Source organism: Acartia tonsa, chromosome 13, assembly GCF_053477335.1.
Source record: "Acartia tonsa isolate MP-2025a chromosome 13, ASM5347733v1, whole genome shotgun sequence".
Taxonomy (NCBI): domain Eukaryota; kingdom Metazoa; phylum Arthropoda; class Copepoda; order Calanoida; family Acartiidae; genus Acartia; species Acartia tonsa.
The window spans coordinates 8,039,425-8,066,670 of record NC_137272.1 but is presented as its reverse complement, the minus strand read 5'-3'; the positions used below and the strand labels follow the sequence as shown (position 1 = coordinate 8,066,670).

The 27,246-nt window shown below is 33.5% G+C and overlaps 1 protein-coding gene across 4 annotated transcripts; it reads right to left on the bottom strand.

Annotated features, from left to right (window-relative positions):
• Positions 1–50: 50 nt before the first annotated feature.
• On the bottom strand, positions 51–23,659 carry LOC145335454 (uncharacterized). 4 transcript variants are annotated; one of them, XM_080181202.1, is made up of 15 exons: positions 23,574–23,659; positions 23,048–23,156; positions 22,314–22,387; positions 22,011–22,095; positions 21,524–21,684; positions 20,996–21,081; positions 20,602–20,731; positions 6,603–6,690; positions 5,698–5,761; positions 4,733–4,858; positions 3,981–4,058; positions 3,312–3,486; positions 1,955–2,978; positions 612–1,015; positions 51–380 (listed from the first exon to the last, which is right to left on the bottom strand). In XM_080181202.1, the coding sequence occupies exons 1-12, from the start codon at positions 23,607–23,609 to the stop codon at positions 3,381–3,383; spliced, it is 1,143 nt and encodes a 380-aa protein (XP_080037328.1). In that variant the 5' UTR covers positions 23,610–23,659; the 3' UTR covers positions 51–380; positions 612–1,015; positions 1,955–2,978; positions 3,312–3,380. The 4 variants fall into 4 exon arrangements, with proteins under 4 accessions (XP_080037328.1, XP_080037330.1, XP_080037331.1 ...); XM_080181205.1 differs by lacking the exons at positions 51–380; positions 612–1,015 and having other exon boundaries at positions 1,127–2,081; positions 2,848–2,976; positions 3,317–3,486; XM_080181206.1 differs by lacking the exons at positions 51–380; positions 612–1,015 and having other exon boundaries at positions 1,127–2,081; positions 2,848–2,976; positions 3,326–3,486.
• Between the last annotated feature and the right edge of the window lie 3,587 nt (positions 23,660–27,246).

The window sequence follows — 27,246 nt, the reverse complement described above, 5'->3', positions numbered from 1 at the left end:
TTTTTACCTGTTTTAACAGATTTGTTTTATTTACATTCTATGTAAAAATATCTGAAAATAAGATGAATACATATCATCATTATACAATTCAATATTACTAACATACAATATTAATATAATAATAATTATTATAAGGACAAAATATCTAACAATTATAATACAATCATACTTTGTTTAAAAAGTTATTACTTTCTTGACAATCATAGTTATGCATATGCAGGGTTAGGGGATTATACTGCTCTTCAAAAAAAAAAAAATTCTGTCAACTTTCCAAAATGAAAATTTTTTGACTGGTGAAAAGTTGAAGGAAAAGGGGTATTTTTTGCAGTTGATATATCCTTTATCCCTGCATTAAATAGGGAACGGGTTATGTATAGTCCCTAAAACAAACATATTTTTGCAATTTTTATTATTTTGATCAAATCATAAAAAAAATGAAAAAAAATATAAAGGCAAAAAAAATCTGTCAAATTTTGGTGTAAAATCTCCTAAATTCAAAAAGAAAGAAATATTAACTTTCCTTTAAATCTCATATCTATGATTTTACAATTAATAATTTTCTAAAAACAAAAAAAAAGTTCTGTTAAAAGCTTAAAATTTTACCTAGGTACCTTTTGAAATATTTCATTAAATTAAAATAATGTTATCCAATTTTATTATATTTTTTTTTTTTAAGTGAAAATGCCCTTTCTGTATTATTAAAGAAAACAAGCCTTAACTATAAGTTAACCTACGATTCATTTAATTTTCGCGCATTTTCAATTGCGCATTTAAAAATTCATTCATCCTTGTTTTGACAATATAGACAATTAATCATTTCATATTACATTTTTAAATTGAAAATTTTCCTTTTCTTTTAATCATTTCTAACTTAGCTTAGGACAAAAAAATAATTCATTTTAAAAAAACAGTGCACGATAAAAAGTTCAATATAGACAAAAATTAATAAAGCATATGAACTAATATAAAATAATACATTTTCTAAACTCTTTTTGAGTAAAAATTAACTTAATTTCTGTTAAAGGAGTAATTTCAACTAAATATAAAAACGAACCACACATTATGAAATTAACTCGTTACAAATTTCAATTTTAAGTGAAATAAATATAATAAAGTCTAAAAAACCTAAATTACAAAAAATTTTCTTTAAAAAAATGTTCCGAATACTGTAACAGGACAAAAATAACTCGACATAAACAATAAAAAATATAAAATAAGATCTCACAAAAAGCCTAAGACTTTTTTTTTACCTTATATAACCAGGGATCTAAATGGGTAAGACAATGGCTGATAAATTGGTTTACAACCCAAACTAAGATACACAAAATTACTCCTTGTGAAGATTACACTTAGTGGTTGAAACGTTTGGACACTCAACTTAATGAACCAACCAATCAAAATTCAATAAAAGTCCCCAGAGTTGTGAAGCAAACGAATAAGAAAACGTTGATAAAAAAAACTTTTGGAACTCGTGTAATAAACAGCCCAATGTCCCCTCCCTCCCTGTATGAAAACACAACTAACTAAAATATGAACTCTTTGACCCTACCAGAATATTTTCTAATACATAATTTGAACTTTATGTTTGTTTACTTTGTAAATTTCAGGGCTCGGCAGCCCCGCGTCAGCCGCCTGTAAGCCTCAGGGATATTAACCTTTCATAATTTTAAAAAACATTAGCAGGAAGTCTAAACCTGACCTAAATATGGCAATCCCTGTATTTTAAAAATTTCAAAAATCTAATCCGGATTAAATTTGAGGCTTAGTCGGGGCAGACGCACGGATGCCGAGCCCTGATAAATTGTAGCAGCTAAATTTTAAATTTTAAAAAACAAAATGCATAATGTGATTTTAGCCTTGTATCTTATTAAAAGGGAAAGAATAGTTTTATCCTAAAACAATTTAGTACATAAAAGAATTCAGTACCATTTAATTTTAGAAAACATTTTTTTACTCCTATAGATTAAATTTTTACACTTGATATAAATATTATTAGCTCATGGCAAGTGTCCCACTTATAGGTGGATTACACTTAAAAACTGGTTTCTCAGGACTATAAGTTACACCAATTCATATAAAAACTACCAGAGACAGAAATATGTCACCTGGAAAAAAAAAAAACTTTCCTCCAAATTTTTCTCCACTAGGAAAATATTGCTATTTAATGTATTAGAGTTTATGAAATCTACGTTTCACTAACAAGCTGAAAAAAAACACTTATTTTGTTGCCACCTAAAAAAACGATCATGTCTAACACTTTATTTTAATACCGGTGGAAAATTTGGGGAACAAGAGGGGGGGAAGTTTTGACACATTTGCGTAAACAGTGAGTACAGGCTTTATCTTTGGACTGAGAGGATAAGTTATACAAGAAAAAATCATTCTTATATGATGAATTTTCCCAAGTTTTAAGATTTTTTGGATAGGCCTTCAGGTTCTGGAGCTGGAGGCCTCCAGCTTCAAGAGCTGTAGGCCTCCAGGTGGTCTCTGGACAGGTAAAAATAAAAATTATTTACAACAAAATATGCATCTTTTTTGTTCAAATATGTAAATAACATTTTAAAATATGCATATTTTGTTATATAAAATGACCTCTTAACTCTTCAAAAAAAAATGATTTTGGTTTTTACCTGTCCAGAGGCCACCTGGAGGCCTGCAGCTCCTGAACCTGGAGGCCTATGCAAAAAATCTTAAAATTTGGGAAAATTTATCATATAAGAATGATTTTATTCCTAATAACCTATCCGCTCAGTCCAAAGATAAAGCCTATACTCACTGTTTACGCATATGTGTCAAAACTTCCCCCCCTCTTAATTTTTTCAAGAGGTGCAATATCTCTGTCCCTACCAAATCTCGTTCAATCAAATTAATGAAGAGCTCCAAGTATATTTTTTACAAGCAGTTATCAATGGCAGGCGAAATATTTTCTATTGAATATTTGTTTTATTTTTTAAAATTTTCACCAACTAAATGTCCCTCTAGAAACAGGATTAGGTAAACACTATTCCAAGTTCGAAAACTGATTAATATTCGCAGGATCGAACCGGTTCTAAGCCATACTAAAAAATCATGTTTCGTATCGTACCATGGACAAGTTTATTCAACAAGTCAAAATAAACATTTTCTTTAAAATTTGACAAGCAGAAAAGTTATTGACAAAATAGAATTCCATTGGCGTGTAATAAAATAATCCTTAAAACTTAATTTTGTGAATTTTATTTCATTATTCGTAGAAAATAGTTACCCAACGGATTTTGATCAGTTTCAAAGCTAGCTTAAAAATTTTATTTCTTAATTTATCATTGATTTACCTAACCCTGGGTGCCTGCTAAATGGGGTCCACAGTCACACTGTATCCCAGCAGGCTGAGGTCCATACTACTAGTGGACAGTATCCATGGGGTCTACACTGTCCTCTAGCAGGCTGAGGTCCATGCTACTGGTGGTGTTAGTCAGGTCCATACTACTGGTTGTGTTCATTAGGTCACTAACATCATTACATACAGTGTTATGGTATTTATTGCAGGGGTGTGTATTTTCATAGACGTCGTTGGGGGGAGGGATAAGTATGGAAAATGTACATGTACAACCCTGCTTTAGTGGGTTATGGTGGAATTTATTGTTGAACAGAAAATTTCAATCCACGGTAAATGTGCAAGTCCATCCATTTACATAAAAGATAACTATTGACCTATTACGTTCATTACTACAGTGTAGTTTCTCATATCTTTCGGGGTGGTTTTTTACTATTATTCTAGTTTTCTTAGATCATAAAGACAAAGCCACTATTTAAATATTAATTCAATAAAAGTAACCAAATATTTTAAGCCAACAAATAAGAAAAAGAAATTTAGGTAGCAGTGTAAGTTTCAGCCAAATGCCTCCTTCCTCCATGCGTAAAACAAAACCCTCTATCTAATTTTGAAAAGCGCGGCAACTTTAAAACTTGAGTATTATGATAACACTGATTGTTGGTGATGCCTGATGTGGTGTGAGGTGGATGTATCAGCGATACTAGAACCACTACTTGACCCGACTTCAAGCTCAACCATTTCAGTGCTAGTTGCAAATTTAATATTTTCATGTTATGTTAGGGGCATGATATCAATAGGCAGATATTAGACGGCATAACCCTTGCTGAAAAATAAGGGTTTAATCTCATCGCCTTTAACTACACATAATATCCTCTCAAGGGCGAAAACACCGACTCCATAAAGTTATATTTTGGTTTACTTTAACAAAAAAGTAATGTAGAAACTTATCTTTTGTCTCAAGTCCATTGTGCAATAATGTGCATAGTAATAAGTTGCGCCTGTTTAGGGTCAAGGCATTTGAGTCCCATCTTTTACCCCAACTATTTATTCCGCGCACCTGATATAGCGTCTTCAGTTATGATGACGCGATTTTGGGCCGAGTTGGTAGTTAGTTAAAAGGGGAGGGCGGGTGTTGCTGAAAAAAAAAGTTTGTCTAAAATGATTCAAAATTGTTTAATTTGGCGAGAAAAGGCAAAAAAAAATTCGGTGGAAAACGGCTTCTTCAGAGTTCCATGACCATATGATACATTGTTGAAGCAACTGTCATGCCAAAATTTAGTACTGTAGGTAAATCTTTTTTTAGTCGAGTTCCCGTGACTTTTAGTTTTGGTTTCAAAATATGTCACACCTGCCCCCTCCCTTTTATTAGATTTCAAGGCAACCCCCTCCCCCGGATATAGCGATAATATAAAAATTTGCCTGAGGTGAGACTTCTTGACATGTTGGTTCATACTACTTCTATTGGTGAATACCCTGCCGCAGACGCGACAAGGGAACTTCTTACCAAAATGCAAGGATTCTCGGTGAGCTTTCAAGTTGGATTTTCTAAATAAAAACAGTTGCATCACGTATGGGAAAAAAGGATCTATTGCAATTAATAGCATAATGCTGCTGTTTTCTAAACCATCGTAAGCATTGCACAGGAGAAAATACGCGTAAAATAGGCATTTATCGAGCGGTTTTCGACGACGGTTCTTAATTATACCAAATACTAGGTAAGCCTAATTTTGGTGATCTAATCCTGTTTTAAAGTCTTTAAACACATAACCTAACTGAAACTTTAATAAGTGCACCCCCCCCCCCCCTCTTTTTTAAAAAGATTATGTTTGTGTTGATTTAAACTGATCTTCTTAAATCCAAATTTATTTAGTTTTTACCCTACCCACATATTATTTTCTGTTTTTTTTTCGCCATAAGGAGGAGGGAATCCCCCCACCCCCTCTGTAGCAGGGAATCCCATGCAGAATGTACAGTACACCCCAGTTCTAGGATACTTTACTAATTAAAGGTGCTTTATTTCATTTGTATTTTTTGAGCTTCGCTTTCAAGGATGTTGACATTCTTGTTTCATTACAGATAACATATTAACTTTAACTATGAAATATAATACATATAAAAAGATAAAAATTATGATTAAAAATTTGATTTGGATATTTAATTTCTTAAAGCAGAGCATCTATGAAAGTTCATGTTCATAAGTTAACTAAACATTTTTCAAGACCTTAATCAATTTAAAATTTGTGGATTACCAGTACTTGAAATATAGGTACTCCTATCAAATCTTAAGTAACTACTATACCAGTGTCCAAACTTTTCTACCAATAATCTTCAATTTATCGTCCCTTGTCTTATCCCTGCAGATCCCTAAATAACCCAATATTTACCTTGAAAACTGTTTATTGCAATCCGGACAAATGAAAACCTCTGTATGACCACTGTGCTTCTCCTGATATCAAATCATATTCATTCATGTTTAAATCCTTAAAAGTAACAGGGTGTCTGTCTATCTATATGTTTATTTGTACCGACGGATCTCGCTAACCGCTGAACCGATATTGTTCTCATTTACAGTGTAGCTTTTCAGAGGTCCTGGGAAGGTATATAGCTTTTTGGGGGGAGGGTATTGCTCGTGTTTTTGGATTAAACCATATGTGACTAAAAATTCTCCGTCTGTTAGAAATTTCTTTTTAAGTTGTACGAATTATTGTGTCTTACTCGCCATCTAGGTTAATAAATCTATTTTTAAGTAAAATAATTTTGAAGGAAATTTTATAATGACCAAAGATTGAATTTAATCATTACTTTTTATTACATCAAACCACAAGTACCTGTATGTAGCTTCTCTAAAATTGAGAACTCAGTCAAATCAGTGGTTGAGATCCTAATGGACAAACAGGGGTGTATATTTTCAAAATTGACCCTGCTGAGGGGGGGGGGGGATAAAAAATATGTGGTTGGGGGGAAAAAATGTAAAAATTAAGAGAACTGAAAGCATTTTTTCCCATTTTTCTCACCTTTTGGTGAAAAACACTTAAAGAATATGTTGGAGGAGGGATAATATGAATAAAATAAAGAGTTTTGAAAATATTTTTCTATTTTATCTCCTTCCTTGCTGGAAAAAAATAGGAGGGGAAAAAATAAAAAATTTTAAAGCAGGGGAAAAAAATGAATCTTGTGCTGAATATACACCCCTGTGGACAAACAAGGAAAAAACAGCTTTATATGCCTAATATGAGGATTTCGGATGGTAAAAAGTATTAATATTTTTTGAAAGATATGATTTGTTCCTTTTTATGGCCAAAGAGTGATCTTTTGCTAGTAAAAAGTTTTCCACAGTCTGAACATGTGAGAGTGTCACGGTCTTGATGCACATTCCTGGCACAATACAGTCATAGTCATTGTTTTAGTTCACAAAGTATTTCACAAGTATAAAAACAAAGCTCAATAAATCAGACGCGATGCTTAATGTGAACAATACTTATATTTCAAGAGTTATTTTAGAGTTGCATTTTTCATTATGGGGCCCAAAGATTCAAAATCGTATAATTTGGAATCTCCTTAATAAAATCATAATGTATTCAAAAACCCTAAAAAACATCTTTATGAAAAAAATCTATATTAGTTACCTAGGTACCTTATATTTGTCTGACCTTCTGATGTTACGCTAAAATTAGCGTCTTGAAATTTTTGGTCCAAATACATTTTAACAGAACCATTTTGTTTAAGAATTTGGCAACCCTGTTCAAAACAAGTTGGGATCCTGTTTGAACTAGTGCGCGATCAGCTGATTTCAAAATTTACCGGCATTTGTATCAATATCTTCAAGGCGTACACATTATAAATTATTTGTGATCTTGTTATATTAAACTTAACTTGTTAAAATTCTTTTTTACTTTCAAATGCAAACTTATATTTTTTAATTTCAGATTAAATAATTAATTTTTATCACAATCTTTTGTGAAACAAAGGCAAATGTTATAAGTGATATCTCACAGGATAGTTCTTTGGATTTATTTTAATTTATAAACTTTGCTTAATAATTGTGTCCAAATAAACGTAGTTAAAAATTATCATCGTTATAATCTCTTTTAAAATCCGGATCGTATCTAGGAAGTGAATAATATAGAACGCCCGGAACAGTGATAAAAATTACTTTTAAACTAAGTGTATGAAATTGAGTTAATTAGACTTAATAATTAAAGCCGTCTGCTACTTTAATAAAAACTTTAACGCAGATTTTTTTCGTGCTTATTATTTGAGTGAATAATTCTTTTCTAAAACACAAATTAATTGATAATTTTTATTGTTTTGAACTTTTGAGTGATTGTGTTTCAAGAAGCCACTTTATTTCGGATCGCGCATTTTATCAAAATTACGTGTATTTAGAAACATTTAAAGTGTGAATCAAATAGTACATCACTCCCCATTAAACTTCATTTGTTACCAACCATTCCCGCGGCCCCTCCCCTTTTTACTGCCGCCGAATGTGTATGTGAAGTATTTTAATGAGCAGAGACACTTAGTAACCCATTTCACCCTTTTACCATTACTACTCCTCCCCGTTGAGGATTTATTGTGAGTTAAAGAGAGTGTTTATTATGTCATATTAAACTGCACAAACATTGCATATTCTAAATAATATTAATCATATTATTAAATATTGGAGGATTTCTACTTGAAGCTCTAAGTGGATTATATTACGCGGATATTAATTGTCCGCGATCCGCGTATGCTTCGTGGTACGTGCATATTTTTGAGACTAATATTCCACACAGCGCGGCATATTACGAGATCTTTGGTTTTATGATTCTGAAAGTTTGATCGCTTGTTAATTGTGATTAAATCTGCTGGATTGATAGAAGGTCAGTAAAATAAGATCTTATATATAATTCAAGCCTGCTAAAGGCTAATTACTTATTGATCTTATTTATAGTTTTTCTTTCAAGATTTTAAATAATTAAAGCCTGTTAAGGGCTAATTATTTCTCTGGATAGAAGTAAAAATTTATACATTGCTCCTTATATACACATCTGAAATTCTGGCTTATATTTAAGATTGATTTCATAAATTGTCCATATGGTATATATGATTAAAGCCTCTTAGTAGGGCTAATCATTATATTATATTTAATTGCACTGGTTTATTACAAACTTATTTGTGGTCAAAGGATTGATTAATCCCTATTAAAGATTTAATAGTTTGAGTTTTTTTTTTTGAGCTAACTGTTTAAATCTTAGGTAGCTATTTATTCTGTTCTAAACATTGATTATAAATATATAGTTGATTAATCCCTATTATAGATTTAATAGTTTGAGCTTTTTTTTTGAGCTAACTGTTTAAATCTTAGGTAGCTATTTATTCTGTTCTAAACATTGATTATAAATATATCGTTGTTAGATTAATGTTAATCTGGGCTTACTTTGGGCCGATTATCTTAACAAATTGTAAACAACAGTCTTATCATTACACATACTTTAATGGATTAAGAAAGTGTTTCTAAGTTAAGTAATCTGACTTCATAACCAATTAAATTTGTATCTACAACCTATTCATGTAATCATTATGTCAACTGGAACTAGAAACAAAGTAGATTCCAAACAGGATAATCCTTCATATCTGGTACCACCAACTGTTAGAAAAAGAACAACCAGTGCTCAGAGAATTGGACTACGATCTCAAACAGATGCCAGATTGTTAAGTAATAATCACTATGATGATGTGTTTTCCAGTGGAACTTATCCAACTCCGACAAGAAGAGCTGAATTTTCAAGTACTCCTGCCACCTCACCAACCAGCAACACCCTCATGAATGATATTTCCCCACTCCCTAATGCGTATAATGCTACCACAGTTGACGATAATATGGCAGATTACTACTCAACTCCTATAACTCAAAGTATTGGGGCTAGATTACTTCCTCCAAATCTGCCAACTTTGACTGACTTTAGCACAATCATGGAACTTAATGATTACATTGATGTTATTAATGAACGTCTAAATGCTTATGCCATTAAGCTCCCTGAAAATAATCCTAACTGGAAAAGTGAAATACTACCAGTTTATAAGGATATTTCTGCCAAGATTAATAAGGTAAGAACTATTGCTGCTGACAAAAGCAATGATGCTCTTTTGGCCAGATGCAGCGAGCTTATGTGCAAACTTGATGAAGCAAAATTGAAATGGAACTCTCAAGTACATAGTGAAAGTTCACTACAATCATTCCATGGATTTAATATGGATGGTACAGAACCTAGCAATCCTACCAGTTGCTCTGTCAAGCCATTAGGCAGCACAGCTACTAGACTTGGGGATTTAGTCACAAGGTTAGGTAGATTAGAGAATGATATGAAGGATCTAAGTGTAATTAGATCAAATCTAAAAAAGCTGTCAACCAATGACAATGCTACTACAATATCTGCTATGCTACCTAGAATATCTAAACTAGAAACCCAGTATAATGAGATGAGTTTATTATTTGATCTTCAAAATCAATTCAACACTCTGGAAGCAAGGCTTAATGAAATGAATACTGCTAATGATTCTCAGAAATTAGTTTGTGATCAAGCTTCTACTGCCCAACGTTCTCTTGTTAAAGAACTGATTTTATTTAAGGATGCAACCAATAACTCAATTGAAAATCTTCAACACACTGTGGATCAGCTTATCTCCAATTCTAACACTCAATGTTTGCAAGACAATAATGTACATGTGTCCAAACCTTCTGCTATTACAGCTACTACAGAACAATCAAGAGTAATCAATGGAATGGCTAATGCTACTGCTTCCTTACAAACTGGTTCTGGAGTTGTAAATGATTGGTTAAAATCTCAGCAGGCCTCTACTCACCAAGAGTATGCACCTCCCCCTGGTTTTATCCCACCAGCACTTCCTACAACAACCGCTACAGCCCCAGCAATGTCTGGTACAAATTGTGCTCGTGTCTCAAATGGCATCACCAGATTAAGGAGCGAATCAAGTAGTGTTGAAAGTATAGCATCTAGTGCACTGGATATACAAGGTAGATTGCTGAAAACCCAAATGAGTAGTTTAAAAGCACTATTAAGCCCTAATGTAGACAAACCAATCCCAAAGGCTGAATTGGAAGATTTGTATCGCAACAGATTAATTGCCATTGAATCAAAGGAAAAGGAATTATCCAGATCTCTGCAGTATTATCTTCGATCTCCAAACTTTAATGTAGCTCTCTCTGAGAAAGTAGCTGATATCATTGATGATTCAAGCAGGTATGTAGCATCTGTAAGATCTCTATATCTCAAAGAAGGACATCATATGAAATCTCAAAGTGCAAAACTTTATGAAGCTCTCCCTCAATTTTCTTGCAACTCTGATATTGATATATTTGAATTCCTTAAACGCTATGATGCCATAGCCAAGGATTTTGATATTCCTTCTGAAAAAGCTGAACTTCTATACTCCAAATTTTTGAGTTCTGCAATTCAAGAAGAAGTTGTTCGCTACAAGGGTGACTATGCCACAATGAGATCTGTATTGCTGCAACGATATGGCAACCTCAGAACTATTACAATGGGTATCTTACATACAATTTCAAAGGAATGTATCCCAAGCCAAGGACAAGATGTATCCAGTCATGTGGAGTATTATAGAAAACTTCAATTTGTGTTCCAGAAGGTGAATAAACTTCTTACTTCCCCTGATGTTCCAGCCAATGAAGTCGAAGATTATTTGTTCTCCAATGAATTCATCACTAAATTGATGTCCTATCTTCCACAAGAGATTCGAATTGATTATATTAAACAACTGCAGCGTTTGGATGAAGATACAAATCGTATCAGAGGTAAAATAGCATTTAAAGTTTTAGTTTCCTCTGTCAATCAGTTATATGAATTGTATGATACTTCAGCTAGAAACATGGTTGAAATGGTAGCATCCCCAAAAAGAGTTGTCAGGAAAGAGAAAAGTAAGGTGACTAAACATGTTAATCATTTGGAAGCAGCACAATCAAGTGATGAAGAGTCTGACCAAGATGATGATAACGAAGTTAATCCCAATACTATCCATCTCCAGCAAAATCAACAAAAGGGTGATAAACCTCAAAAACCTGTGTGTAAGTTGAACTTCCCATGCATTGTAGAGGGCCATAATCATTCTTTAGGAGAATGTGAGGAATTCTTTTTAATAAGTCCTAAAGAACGTGTAGAACATAAGAAAAGGTTCAAATACAAATATTGCACTTTATGTCTGCAATCTTCCAATGATTGTCAGTTAAAGAAATGTGCTAATGTGAAGAATGTCCCTAGAGATTTGAAATGCATTGAGTGTAAGGACAATGCTAAATTGAAGAAACGCAGTTGGTACTCCGTCTTGTTCTGCTTTTCAGAGAAGCACACCAAACCTTCTAATGATGATTTAATTAAGGCTCTTGAAGAGTATGTTCCTAAATTCAAATCAATTCAAGTTAAAGTACCAGTGAACATAGCCTGTCATTTCCAGGTATTGCAGACATCTAAATCCAACAACAAACCTAAGCCTGTTACTAAATCTAGACCTGTTGATTCTGAAGAATCTGTTCCTTCTTTTAATACAAGAAGTGGTATTCTAGAGAATCCAAAAAAGTCAGATGTTATCAAGGAGGTTGATGAGGATTCTATTAGTATTATGCAATTGCTGAATATACAAGGGAAATCTGTTCTTGTGTTATTTGATTCTGGTGCAAATCAGAATTTAATTGATGGACCTCTTGCTGAAGAGTTGAAAATCAAAGTTATCTCTGAAGAACCCTCTGCCATAGGAGTTGTTTCTGGTGGCCAAATCTGGACCGAATATGGACAATATCAACTTGCTATTGGACCTACATCTGCTGGAAAATTCTTTGAAATTAAAGCACAAGGTATATCTGCTGTAACAGGAATTTTTCCGAAGTACAATCTGTCTGAAGTTAATAAAGATGTTAGAGAATCTGCTGACTTTGACAAGGACCAAATTCTTCCTTCATACATAGGTGGTGATAAGATCAAGATTCTTATTGGTTTAAAGAATGCTCAGATAGAACCCACCTTCTTGTTTTCTTTGGAATGTGGACTTGGTGTTTACAGATCACCATTCACTGATATGTTTGGTAGCAACATCTGCTTTGGAGGACCTCATAGATCCTTCTCCTCTGTCAATAAGACATTTAGTAGTAATATCAATCATTTTAATGCTTTTCTTTTGCAAACACATTATCAGTACAGCAATTCTTTCTACCCATCCCTAATACGGACTCTTTCTCCTGAGCCTATTGAAGATGATGGATATTTAATGCACTACAAAGAACCTGTTTTACCTTATAGTTATCAATCAGCATCAGGTCATGATATTTATCCTACTCCTCTCACAAGCCAGGATTTTATTGGACTTGGCAAGAATGTTGTGGATGAAATGGAAGCTGATAGTAAAATATGCCCTGAACCTCATTGTGAGTGTACAAGTCTGAGCTATGCATTGAAGGCTAAGGTACCATTGAGGAAGAAGAGGGAATATATTGATGAAAATGATATTGATAGCAGTGAAGGTTATAGATGTCAAACATGTGCCAGATGTAGATGCAGTACTAATAACAGAATTAAAATGATGAGTTTGTTAGAACGAGTTGAACAAGAAGCAATTCAGAAATCTGTTACTATTAGTCTAGATGAGAAGAAAGTGTATGTGGACCTTCCTTTCACTAAGCCCCCTGGAGAATTCTTAACTGCCCGACATGGAGGAGACAACAACTACAATCAAGCTCTGAGAGTATACAAAAGCCAATGTAGACTTGCCGAATCCAGGAAAGAACATATTAGAGTTGTACATGCAGATCTTGTTAGCAAAGGATTTCTTAAGAATTATGAGGATCTCCCAGAGGAACACAAAACTCTCATTGTAAATAGTGAGTTTAAACATTATATGCCATGGCGTTGTGTGTTGAAGGATTCATCCTCAACACCCCTCAGGCTTGTTGTTGACCCATCTCAAAGTGGGTTGAATTTGATCTTGGCTAAGGGAGAAAACAGGTTGTCTAAAATCAATGATATCTTAACAAGAGCCAGGACTAAAAGGTACATATGGTCAAGTGATATCAGTAAATTGTATAATAGGCTTCACTTAAAACCTACCTCTTATGCTTACCAGCTATTTTTATATCATGATGAATTGAACCCTGATACACCACCACAAACATTTGTAATGGTTGTTGCATGGTATGGAGTAACTCCATCTTCCAATCAAAGTGGTTATGCCCTTGAAGAACTTGCCAGATTATTCAAGGACAAGTGTCCCAGAGCATATATTATTATTACAGATGATCGATATGTGGATGATATTTTTTCTGGTGATAATTCAAAGAATGAAGTTCTCAAGCAAATAGATGAAGTCAAATTTGTGCTTGACAGTGGTGGATTTTCTGTCAAATTTGCTATCTTGTCTGGAGAACCTGGTGATGAAGAGATTTTGAAAGTCTTAGGTTATAAATGGTATGTTCTTGAAGATAAATTGAGCCCAGGATTTAGTGAACTGAACTTCAATGCCAAGAAGCGGGGAATGAAAAGCCCCAACCCCTTTCCTGTTTGCAGTCCTGATGATGTTACTAAGTTGTTATCAACAGTAGATTTGACACGGAGGATTGTTATCAGCAGAATAGCAGAACTTTGGGAGCCATCAGGACAAATTGAGCCTTACAAATTACAGTTGAAATTAGCTGCACATAATTTGAATAAGCTTGACTGGGATTCACCTTTGGCACTGGATTTGCAAGAGCATTGGACTGTTCGTTTTCAAGAATTCTTGACAATACCATACCTCAAAGTAAATAGGTATATTTTCCCTACCAATGTAGATGTTAGTGGAAAAATTAGATTGTTGTGTTTCAGTGATGCAGCAGCTGCTGCTGGAGGAGCTGTTGTCTATGCAGGGATTAAGCTTCCAGACGGAACATATAGCTGCCAGTTGCTTCAGTCCAAAAGTAAACTGATGCAAGAGAGTGTGCCTCGCAATGAATTGAATGCTATCAGAATTGGTGCTAATCTTGTTTTTGATATCAAAAATGCTCTTGGAGATCAAGTTGGTGATGTATACTTCTTCACTGATTCATGTATAGCTATGTCTTGGGTGCATAACACTAAGAAAAAGCTTCGTCTATACTGTTTAAACAGAGTTACTGAAATAAGAAATTTAATTCAATCTGTCATTGAATCTTCTGATGATATCCCACTCTATCATGTGGAGGGAAAGTTTAATTTAGCTGATTTGCTAACAAAAGTTAACAATCTCAAGCCAGATGACATTGGAGAAGATTCTGCATGGATTCAAGGCTATGACTGGATGAAATTGGATGTTAATTCTATGCCTGTAACTTCGTTCCCACAATTGCAACTTTCAGCCTCCCAAAGACAAGTCCTTGATCAAGAATGTTTCCCAGAAATCTATCTCCCAGGCAATAATGTTAATCACACCAATAGTTCTGATAACTGCAGTGTACAACATTGTTCTGGATGCAATAAAGTTAAGGGAACATCAATTATGATTTGCTATGGAGTTACTGAAGAAAATCCTCATTGTGTTGAATGTGATTGTAAGGTTAATTTCTTTTCTTTTGCTTGTAAGCCTGGCAATGGGTTGCTTACGCTTGTTGACATTGTGAAGCATGGTTATCAAAAGTCCATTGAAATAATGTCTCATGTATTAGACTTCATTTGGAGTGTACAGCACAAGAAGCATATTAGTTATGGAGATTCTAATTTACAATCATGTAAGAAGTGTTGTGCAATATCTGAAACAGGAGGAATTGCATTTGAATACAACAAAATCTTGAGAAGAGAAGCATTAAACTACTACCTGAAAGAGGAATCCAAGAGTCTTGAAAAAATGGTAACCAAGGACAAATTAAATAAGTTTACATTGAAAGATGGTGTATACTATGCTATGGGTAGGCTACCTGAGGATGCAAAAGTAACCACTGAGGATTTAGATCCTTCTGTATTTTTTGATAATACTGAGATAACTGGAGTGCTACCTGTTTTGTCAGCTGATTCACCATTATTCTTTTCTTATCTCATTCATGTTCATCATAAGATTAGAAAGCATTCTGGTATGGAAATTACACTCCGAGAGATAATGAAGAAATTCTTTGTTATTAATAACCCAAGAAGAATTATTCAAGCAGTACGTAAAAACTGCCCTAGATGCAGAATTCTCATTAAGAAAACTTATGAGTTAGAAATGGCATATCATCCACAATCTAGACTGCAAATTGCTCCCCCTTTCTACCATTGCATGGTTGACATTGTCTATGGATTCAAGGGCAAGGTCTTTAAAAGATCTAGAACAGAAATCAAGATTTATGGTCTCGTGATAGTTTGCCTCATGTCTTCAGCAACAAATATTTTAGCTCTTGAAGGTATTGAATCCCAAGATATTATTCAAGCAATTGAACGGCATTCTGCTAGATATGGTGTTCCAGCAGCATTATTTGTTGATCAAGGAACACAATTGGCTTGTTTGGAAGGAGTCAAAGTTAAGTTGCGAGATGTTCATGCTCAACTAAGAGAATCTATTGGTATAGATGTTATTCCATCTGCACCAAAGAATCATGAATCTAGAGGCCGAGTTGAAAGAAAAATTTTAACTTTAAGGGACATGCTCAAGAAAACAGCTGTGAATGTCAATGTTGGTATGACTGCCATTCAGTGGGAAAGTATATTTGCTAAAATGGCTAATGAAATAGATGAAATACCTATGGCTAGAGCAGACAAATCTTCAAGTACTGATACAGCTTGGGATCTTCTAACCCCTAATCGATTTAAGCTTGGAAGGTCCAATCAGAGATCACTTCAAGGGCCTATATATCTAAGTGAAAAATCTTCTCCTGTTGACATACTCAAGAAAGCTGAAGACATTCAAAAGTATTGGTATCAATTACTTCTTGATAGATTACATCATCTTATCCCAAGACCTTCTAAGTGGACCAGTACAGATGAAATCAATGTTGATGACATTGTTCTTTTCAAATTTCTTGATAATCCTAATTCTAAGCTGGAATCATGGAGGTTAGGAAGAATTATTGATATTCACAACAATGGGCGCAGAGTCAGTATTTCTTATGTAGTTTTGAACTCTAAAGGAAAGGATCAGCAAGCCACAAAGCATACAATTGTACGATGCCCCAGAGACGTTTGTGTAATTTCTTCGGTGTCAGATTTGAATCTGAATTCTACAGAATTCTTCAACAGAATCAAGAAGATTAACTGAAATTTAGTTTAAGATTGTAAATTAAGTTTGTGTATCATGTAAATATAATTAATTGTATTTGTTTTATTCAAAGAAATATCCAATTAAATAAAAATCTAATTGAAAATATAACATACCATTTATGTGCAAAGCGGCTTCCAAGAAACACTATCACTCAAAAGCTCCCTTTAAAATTCATTCTCAAGTTTTAAGATTTTAAAATGTTTTAATAAAATACATAATTTTATGCCAAATTATTTTATACTTTATGGTTTTAATTATACTGTATTATTTACTATATCTTAAATCTACCATATGTGAAATCCAAAGAACTATTTATTATAGATTGTACCTGTAAAATGAATTGTAATTCTGCTTTTGATTCTTATCTCAAAGCTAGAGCAACTCCAAGAGATGTTGACAATCCTAGAGAAGAAGACCTTTTTCAAACAGAACACTGGAGAATCAATAACTACAAGACATTGTCTGAAGAGTATAATGGTAATATTGACCATATTATTAGAAGGGATAGGAGAAGAAGGGGATCCAATACAGTAGATGATCCTGTAAGTGATCTTGAGAAATATGAGACTTATATGAATTTTGCTGGAGAAGAGGAATGTCTTCTACAGTTTTGCCCAAGAAATACACCGCTCAAGACCTCATTGTCTATTGACATGCTAAACACCAAATCTTGGAAGCAACCCATTGTATCAACTGATTCAAGAGTATTCACTCTGAAACATGTACCTGTAGCTAATCCGGATCTGTATTTGATTAAGCAACACATTACAGAGTTCAAGGAAAGCATATCCACTGCTCAATCAAATAGTTTAAATTCTCCATTACTGGGATTTTCTATTGAATACATCAATATTCCACTCACTATGTATGGATATATCACGCATGAAGCTAAGCTAAATGAGATGTATTGGTTTGAGCACCAACCAAATGATGAAATAGTTACTGTCCCAGCCTCATTTGTTATTAGTAATGGATCAAACACTATTATTGAGTTCAATCTCCCATGGAGCATTAGAAAGTTGTCTGAGGATAAGCCATTCCATGAGTCCCCCAAGGAGATATCTTTCACAAAATGTGAAATCCCTGATGAGATTGTTAATTTCTGGAAATCTCTACCTATTCTTTATGCAGTTGATGCTCAGAGTCAGGCTAATAGTTTTTCTGCTGTGCTGAGAGACTTATTTGGAATTGATTTAAATCTGAATGTAATAGATCTGAAAGCTTTAGCTGTAAGTGCTGGTTGCAGAATGGATCAGATGGATATAACTACTCTGAGTATAATAGTACTTGGGAAAGCCTTTCCAGCAGACGTTGGTAAGTTTGATTCAAGATGGGCTTTGGGATACAGGTCAAGACCTTCAGTTATGAAACTGTATATCAAGAAGAAATTTTTATATCTTGGATGTATTTACAAAGTTTTGATGGGACTATTGATAAGGAATATGTTTCCAGATCCTGACATAGTACTGAATGCCACTGAGATGACCCAAGGTACATTTACCTCCTGGTTCTGTGATTTTGTTGGTGAATCACTAGTTGGAGCAGATCTCTCTGAAACTGCTTTTGCTACAGAAACTAGAAGTGAGATGATTTTTAGATTGAATCCTGATTCCATTCTTACTCAGTATTTTGCTCAACTCATCATAAATGTTCCTGTGTGTCAAGCTGGAGGTGCTAGATACATACATCATGTCAGAAATTGTTTCATTCAACAATATGAGGTATTAAAGAAAATCAGACTTCCTTTCTCCAAGGAAGAAAAGCCAAATCAGTCAAAGGATCTCCTTTCCAACAGATACTCCCTATTGTATGACAGACATCTGGATTTTATTGATGACAAACATGGAGATCCTGTTGTTAAACCTGGATTACAGCCAAGTCCTCAATTTCAGAATTCTATTTTTGCTCTGAATGTTCAAACAGATGAGATATTGCAGTTTTTTAAACAAGGAGACAGAAATCTTGTACCTGCATTGGAAGAATGGGCTCGTATTAATCCTGACAGCATTCCTGACCTATTCAATAGACTGAGACACTATAGCACCAATGATTTGACTACATTTTGGATCCCAAGAGTGAGGCTATATGATAAACTTAGACTTATTCTATTAAGAGTTGCAGATAGTAGAGAGACTGTGGAATCTTTGGATAGTGTTATTACCATGAGACGGAATTCAGTAGTTGAGCATCACCATAGTATAGAAAAAAAGAGAGTATCTGTTTACCAGAATCAGGTTCATCCATCCTATCATGCTGCTAAAGAGTTAAATGATTCCAAATATCGAGTAGATATGCTTAGTAATGCTGTAAATTATTCTGGATCTGCTGAGAGAGTTGGAATTCAGAATAATATTCTTGAATTGATTCCAGGGAACAATACTGAAAGAAACAGGAAGATAAAGGCTAAGCGGCTTCGTAGACAGCAACGAAAACTTGCCTCTTATGAACATGTTCTACCTCAGCAGGAGTTTAAAGATCAAAAACGTTTGAGGACTTTATATCAACAAGGTCTTGATGTTGAATTACCACCTGACTATCAGCCAGATTTCTCAAGGTTTGTTGATCAAGAAGTTAGAGGAATTGATGCTTCATTTCCTGGACCTTCAACATCTTCTGGAATTGTATCATCATTTAGAGATAGACATTCCTCTGGATATTCTACTGGAAGTTCTTCTTCTCATGACTTTAGACCTGACAGTGCTCTTTCAACTGATGATTTACGCTATTCCATCAATGGCCAAAGAGATTTGAGAAATAAACTCGTCAGAAATGAAGATTTGAGAGATACTATTGAAAGGCAAAGGGATTTAAGAGAGTCTGTTGATACTTTGAAAGATTATGCTGAAGCTAGAAGAAATTATCCTGGTCAATATTACTAAGAAGGTATTCTTTTGTTCAAGATTTATGTAAGCTTAAGAATGTTATCTGTTCTAGCTTATTTAATACTGTTTCTGTTAAAAATATCTATTTGATTTCTTCTGTTTGGGGGAATGTTACGCTAAAATTAGCGTCTTGAAATTTTTGGTCCAAATACATTTTAACAGAACCATTTTGTTTAAGAATTTGGCAACCCTGTTCAAAACAAGTTGGGATCCTGTTTGAACTAGTGCGCGATCAGCTGATTTCAAAATTTACCGGCATTTGTATCAATATCTTCAAGGCGTACACATTATAAATTATTTGTGATCTTGTTATATTAAACTTAACTTGTTAAAATTCTTTTTTACTTTCAAATGCAAACTTATATTTTTTAATTTCAGATTAAATAATTAATTTTTATCACAATCTTTTGTGAAACAAAGGCAAATGTTATAAGTGATATCTCACAGGATAGTTCTTTGGATTTATTTTAATTTATAAACTTTGCTTAATAATTGTGTCCAAATAAACGTAGTTAAAAATTATCATCGTTATAATCTCTTTTAAAATCCGGATCGTATCTAGGAAGTGAATAATATAGAACGCCCGGAACATCTGATTTGTTAAGCTTTGCTTTTATTGATGTTGTAAATCCTTGTTATTTTTTAAAAACCTGACCCTAGCCATACAATTGAGCATCTAATTCTAAGTAACTTTTAAATAACAAAGGTACCTAGTGTTATTTTCTTTCATATAAGTATATCTCTGGTCAATTTTACATAACAAATACTCTATAACTCATTATGTCCGTCCGTCTATCTAGCTCTTCCCTGAATAAGAAATTGTTAGGTTTATTTTTTGTGCTTTATTACTTTTCTCATTCTTGTTCTGGCTATTGTCACTTTCAGGGATGTCACTGCTTTTTATTTTGAGGAAGGGGGAGGGGGGGGGGGGTAAAATGAGGGATTTCAAAGGTTCAAGGAGGGTAACTAATCTAATGTATCTCATTTAATTTTAGGGGGTAAAATGATGTGTTTGGAAGTTTGATGGGGTAAACTAACCACCCTTTACCCCCACCCTTGGACGTCATGATCACTTTAAATCACTTTATCACTTGTTTCTTCAATCATAAATCACCTTTTTTATATTTATCTTTGTGAACTAAAAACAATCACTTTCCTATTATGTTGTCTCATAATAGATTTGTCCACATAAGAGTTACAGAGTTTACACAAATACATAGAGGAGAGGGAGTCATCACGTGACACAGCTTTACGTTTAGACTTTGTCTTGACTAGATGCATGGAGTCTGATAACATTAATATACTTTACTAATAATTTCTCAAAATCTCTCATTGTCAGTGAGGAACAGGGTATTGGTCTGAGAATTAAAATAGTACCTAAAGTACACAAAGTTTAATAAACAAGCTCTCTCATTCGTTGGCTTGAAAACATTTAGTATACCTAGTTAGTTAGTTAGTTCATAATAGCAGTTTCCAAACTAATAATTTTAATCTACAGAAGGGTTTATTTTGTCTACCATTATTATGATTTTTTTGTAAAGTATATTTTCCTTTATAATTGAGAGGGTCTATGATACTACAACTGTCGGGAGAGCCCACCCCTCCTCCACTGTCAACATCAAGGGGGTCCAAGGTGTCCTGAAATAAATCAACAATTATAGGGTGGCTGCTCGCAAAATTAAAAGTATTCTTAAATATATATTATTGATTTTTCTTTTTCTAGTATGGTTGTTTTTATCTTAGGCTAAAGATATTAAAAATACTGATCAAAATAGGTTGTTCTTTCTAAGAAAGATATATAAATGTCTTGGGGTGATCTTAGGTTATTTTCTGACCACTCAGCCTCCCCTAGAGGCTACGGGCTAAGCTCCTTGTAAATTTTCTGACACCATAAGTAAATTATTATATCTTTACTATTTATATTCCTTTAAATTAAAAATATCAAAACTTGTTACTTTTGTTACCTAACCCTTTTGTTTTTAAGTTAATGAAAACCCGCAATGTTATGAGACTATGAAATAACAAATTGAAGAAATACGTTGGCTCATAAACAGGCATAACAACTTTAAGCAGAGCTTACCTCATCCAAGTTGACCCTGAATATGACAGTTTCAGTTCCGTCCGCGTTCAGACTCGAGGTCTCGACAGTCTCGTAGTGAACCCCGAGGTCGGAGGAGGACAGAAGCCCGTCGGGGCTCCCGGGCTGCTGCAGCTTCAGTGAAGAAAAATACTGGAGATCATCTGAAACAAAAAAACAATGGCGTTAATGTCTTTGCGTAGCGATTACCATTTCACTTTTATACTTAAAAATGTAGAAAATCTATGATATAAACAGTATATGTAATGATAAAAAGGACAAGTCCTTCAAACTGGCTTAGTGTTTTTTTTTGTGTGGTAGTTAGTAATAGTAATTTAGTGTAAACATTTAAAATCAAAGTCTTAATTTTTTAAGACTAGCTGAACTAGTCTTATGAACTTTTTGGGGTAATTTTTTTCTGAGGAGGTTGGTGGTATCCTTCCTCAAAATAGTTATATTAACACTTATATAAGAATTTATAAAATCTTACTTGTTTCAAAAATATTGCTAGCCGAGGTTGCTGTGTTTGAATCCTCGTCCTGGGCCGCCAAAGTGACCAGCCCAGAGCCTCCTGTACAGACCACCAACATTTATTTTGATTGGTTGTACATTTTGTTCATAAATAAATAATATATAGAGGTTGTACCCTGAGTTTATAAAGAAAAAAATAGTTATAAGGTTTTAAAAAACCTCATTACAATCGAATCTCAAATTCATTAAGTTCTCTAGCATTCTTACAAGAGTAAAAAATAAAAACTGTACAAATATGGAAATAAATGTTGTCCATCCCTGTCACCGTTTCTTCAGCACCGACACCGACAGCTTCCTCCAGGACAACAATTGCGTCATCCCCAAGGTCCCCGAGGTCTAGACAAAATAATAATTTAAAAAAAATTTAAAGTAAGTTTTATCTTATTCTTTTAAGAACAGGTCTATAGTATAATAGATGTATATACAGATAAATACCTGCCCCCCTTTCCAATGACATTTTTCGTCTGCTAGCAAATTGTTTTCTGCTACTTGGCAGTGTTAATATTCCCGACACTATTGGTTGATTTTAAAAGACCTAATTGAGAGTCGGCACAAGGTGATTGGGATAGCGAAATACAGATTTTTTAATACCTTCCCCTTCTAGTCTTTTAATCTAATCTTTTAAGGATGTCTCTGTTTGTCTCAAACTATTATCTCAAATAAAAAAACTACTTGGGGACCATATTTATACCTTATTTTTACTGGAATCTTTCTACAAGACGTTTCGTCTTGTAGAAAGATTCCAGTAAAAATAAGGTATAAATATGGTCTACATAGAAGAATATTTGCTGCATAGTCGTTTTAAGTAGAGTATGTCCGTGTAATCTAACTTTAGCCTGGAATGAAAGAATGGGGTATAGCCTTCTTGTATCTATGCATTGTCTAAAGCAATAAACACAAGCGAAAAACTACCCGCTCCTCCTTATTTGCAATTCCTTTCGGAGCTCTTCAAGGCAATTTGCGGATCTAAATCAAAAATCAATTAAGAAGACCCACCTGTGATAACAACTTCTGTGCTGTTGAGAGCATCCGCACTCCCCTCAGTCTGATGGACAGAAAGATAAGTGTTGCTGTTGTCATCATCATCATTGGGGTCCGCATACTGCGCAGGGAGAAAACACAGTAATGCATTATATTTTGTAGTTAATAAATGTTAGGAGGGGGGGGGGGGTATCAGTCGGCTGCATGTGTAATTTTCACCAGAGGGAAAATGGAAATAAAATTAGTCCGCCCCCCCTCCCCGGAACTTCCATAAGTTTATCAAGCCTTTAAGTGCCTCTTAATAACAAAGTTAGATTTGGCATGCAAAATGAGCAACAATACCCACCCCCCCCCCCCCCAAAAAAAATGTATATAATTTTCTAACAAGTCCTAACAATGTTGAAAAGTAAAAGCTTGTAAACAACTTGAAATTATTGATACTTTTCTAATTCCTTAAAAAATAAAATAAATAATACGACATTCTTAGCTTTAAAAACTCTTTATGTATGTATTATATCAGCATAAACACTTTAGTTTCCTGTATAAGAAATATTTGGCCTGTGTTTATTTCATTCATCTTATCATTCTCAGGGGCTATTCAGTAATCATTTCTGAAAAAAAATTTATTGTTTTTTTTACCAAATTTATTGGAAAATTCAACAGGTAATTATGCAATATAATACTAGGTAATAGTGATACTATTTCTTCGTTTCAGTATAAAATATTTATTTTGTTAGTTTGTTACTTCATATCTAAATAGCAGTTACGCCCCTAAAAGCCTCTCTAGGGGTACTTGAGGAAATAGGTTGGGTAGAAACTTGAAAGTCGACCATTAAGCTTTAGATATATGTTTAGGTTACATTTCTAATAAATAAACATTTGTGTAGGGTGGGTGTTCTATTTTTAATTCTATTGGAGGGAAGGTTAGTGTACTCTCTCTAAAAATAATTCTGACTTGGATCTATAAGAAGTTAAACCGTTAAGAAGAACCGGCCATATAGGTTCAGAGAAAACACAAATCCTAATACAAATCTTAAAATAATGTTTAAATTAAAATTAAGTAGTAAGATACCTGGACATTAAAGTTTTAAAATATGCAAGTAAATGGTAAATTACGTAAAGGATTGTTGTTAAATATATTTCATTTTGTATCTAATGCTTTAAATTCATGTTTAAAAACAAACCTATTTACTTTTCATCATTAAAGCGCAATTTTGTCTCGGGGGGTCAAACGGTACGTTTGTTATTTTAAGCGAATCTGTACACTTTGGAGTTATAAATTGTTTGAATTATGTAATATATACAATTTTAAACAAATTCTATTTAAGAATGGAATGATTATCGTTATATATATATGTTTTAAAGACAAAGGTTCTACAAATTAAATACCCCACAACAAAAATATTAAGACTGATTTATTTCATGACGTACATATATCACGTATTTTTCACGTTGAAAGAATGTAATTATTTTGTCTTTTAGGCATAAAAGTGTTTACAAAAAAACTGAAATAATGATATTTTGACGTCTTCCAGAATTTTTTACGGGGTGGCCAAAGTTTTTACCCCTATCTTTTCATGAAGTTAGATTTATCATTATTTTAATGTATAAAAGTGCTTTTCATTCTTTTATAAGACTACATTTGTTATTTTATTAAATAAACAAAAATCTATTTAATATAAAATGAATAAATTATTGTAATAATAAAGAAAAAATTGATGATTGTATTTCTGTGAAAATGTTGCGCGGCATTCATTCAGAAATAATAACAACGACGACTTTTAGATTGAGTAAGGAATTTGGGAATTAATGTTTATCATCTTATCATACAAGATTTTTTGTTTGTCCTTTAAGATCTAGCTTACCACAAAACCGATTGAGTTCTCCATTTTTAAAAGCTTTACATAGTGTCAATGGTGGTTTAAAAATTTAGGTCTTGGGATGCATTTTCAGTTATTTTACTGTCCAATCTCCCTTAGATTCTATCTGCTTCTAAAAGTAACAGAAACTTGATCTGTCTATTTGTATGTACCGAAGAATCTTTCTAACCGATTTGATCCTCCTGTAAAGAAAAAAAGCTTCGGATCATGTTACTTGTAGATGCAGCGCTGCACTTACAAGTAACATGTTTAACTTTGCTAAACCTACAAGTAACATGTTTTGTTGAAGGGAGATAAAAAAAAAAGGAGATAGGCAGGCAATGTTCACAGTGGCCCTAGCGTATCTTTGGCTTAAAAATCTTGACCTTAACAGTTGAAACTGTCATAACTTTTATTTTTAGGAGTTATGACTTAATTTTTTCCTTTTTCGAAATGGGATTGCATGTATTTTAATAGGAAAATTTAAAAACATAATTTATTTCATCAATTCTACTGTTGTTTTACCAAAATATGCAAAATTTCAAGACTCATATCAAAGCAATGAGAGGTTGTCACAGAACCTTCTTACAAAGTTATTTGGATGAATACATGTGGAGGGATCGCTATAATGATAATGCATTTTACAATTTGTGCAACCAGATTGCTATTCAATATCATGTGTAATTATTTAATAATATTTTTGCATATATTCAAAACCATTACTAATAAATGTTTAACTAACGAATTAATCTTAATTGTTTCTATTTATAATCATTTTAGTATCTCTATAGGGAATGGAGGGTGGATATTGCTGCACCTACAAGTAACATGTATGATTTTGCTGCACCTACCAGTAACATGTGATAAGCGCTGCATCTACAAGTAACATGACCCAAAGCTTCTTATAGTTCTATAATTACTATTTTGAGGCGGGTGCTTTCAACGTCCCAAAGAACTCGCCTCAAAAAAAAATACACCTCCTCCTTCTCACATTTTTAGTAGCGAAGCTACTCTATAATTTGAAATGTCCGTCTGTCTGTATGTCCGTATGTCCGTATGTCTTAGTTTGGGGGAAACGTGATTTTCTCGGCTCCTATAAAAGATAAAAGGCTGAAATTTTTTGACAACATTCCCATTATAAAGGAGCCCAATTAACTATAAAACATCAATGGCGGTTGGACCGCTTTTTAGCAGGTTTTAGGCTATTTTTGTACTTTTCACATTTTTCACCATATCTTTGGTGTTTATGGTCCAATTTCAAAATTTTTTTCAGTTTTTGATATCAAAATTAAATTTCCTGTCTTTTCAAGGAAACATCAATGGCGGTCAGACTGCCTTTTTGCAGGTTTTTGGCTATTTTTATATTTTTCTCATTTTTCCTGATATCTTTGGTGTTTATGGTCCAATTTCAAAATTTTTTTAGTTAAAAATATCAAAATAAAATTTCCCGTTGTTTTGATCATCCAATTTACTTTGACCGCCAGTCTGTTAGTCATAGTACTGATATATAAGTATTAAAAAATTAAAAACAAATATTGAAAAGGTTTCGTGATTTTTCCCTAATATACATGTTTTTGACAACTAATCTTTAAAATCTTATACATAATTTTTGTGCTTCGCTACTTATGGATGTTGTCATCCTTGTTTCCAATTTCATTTCTAAATCTAAAATTAAAGAGATCCCTCCCCCCCCCCCTCCCCCTTTTACTTATACTTTTGAGTGCAAATTTATCATGCTTTTGTTCTCTCTTTCGCTATTCTCTGACTCCGAATGTTTTGATAAGCATGGATTTTACAGCGTCGCTACTATTAGACGTAATCGTACTTGTTCATTAATCATGCAAAAAAAGGTAATATATATGCACATCATGTATATGATAATATTTCCTACATTTTCGTAGAATTAATAAAAAAATGCTTTATCAGCTCATTTTGAGAAGAAGTTGAAGGGCAAGGAAATTAGAGTCACAGGGAAATTTTTGTTAAATAAAGTGGAATTTTAAATTATATCGCTTTCTTTCCGCACTATAGGCTACGCCCCTAGAGGCCTAAAGGTGATATTTTTTCTAGGGGTGATTTCTCTTCGATGGGTGGTGTTACCCTCCCCCAAATATTTATTAACCTTCCCAGGACCTATGAGTAGCTTCAATGTAAAGGAGAACCATATCAGAGCGGTTAGTGAGATCCTGTTTTGTATTAGTCACAGCCGTAGCTCAAAACCACATTAGAAAAAGCTTCCTTTAAAAGAAGAACCAGCTCGATACTTGGCCATTTCTGAGATATTTTTTTTCTGAGAGAAAATTTTTTTTTTTTACTTCAGCTTAGGAACCATGTCCAACAAGCAAAATATTTATA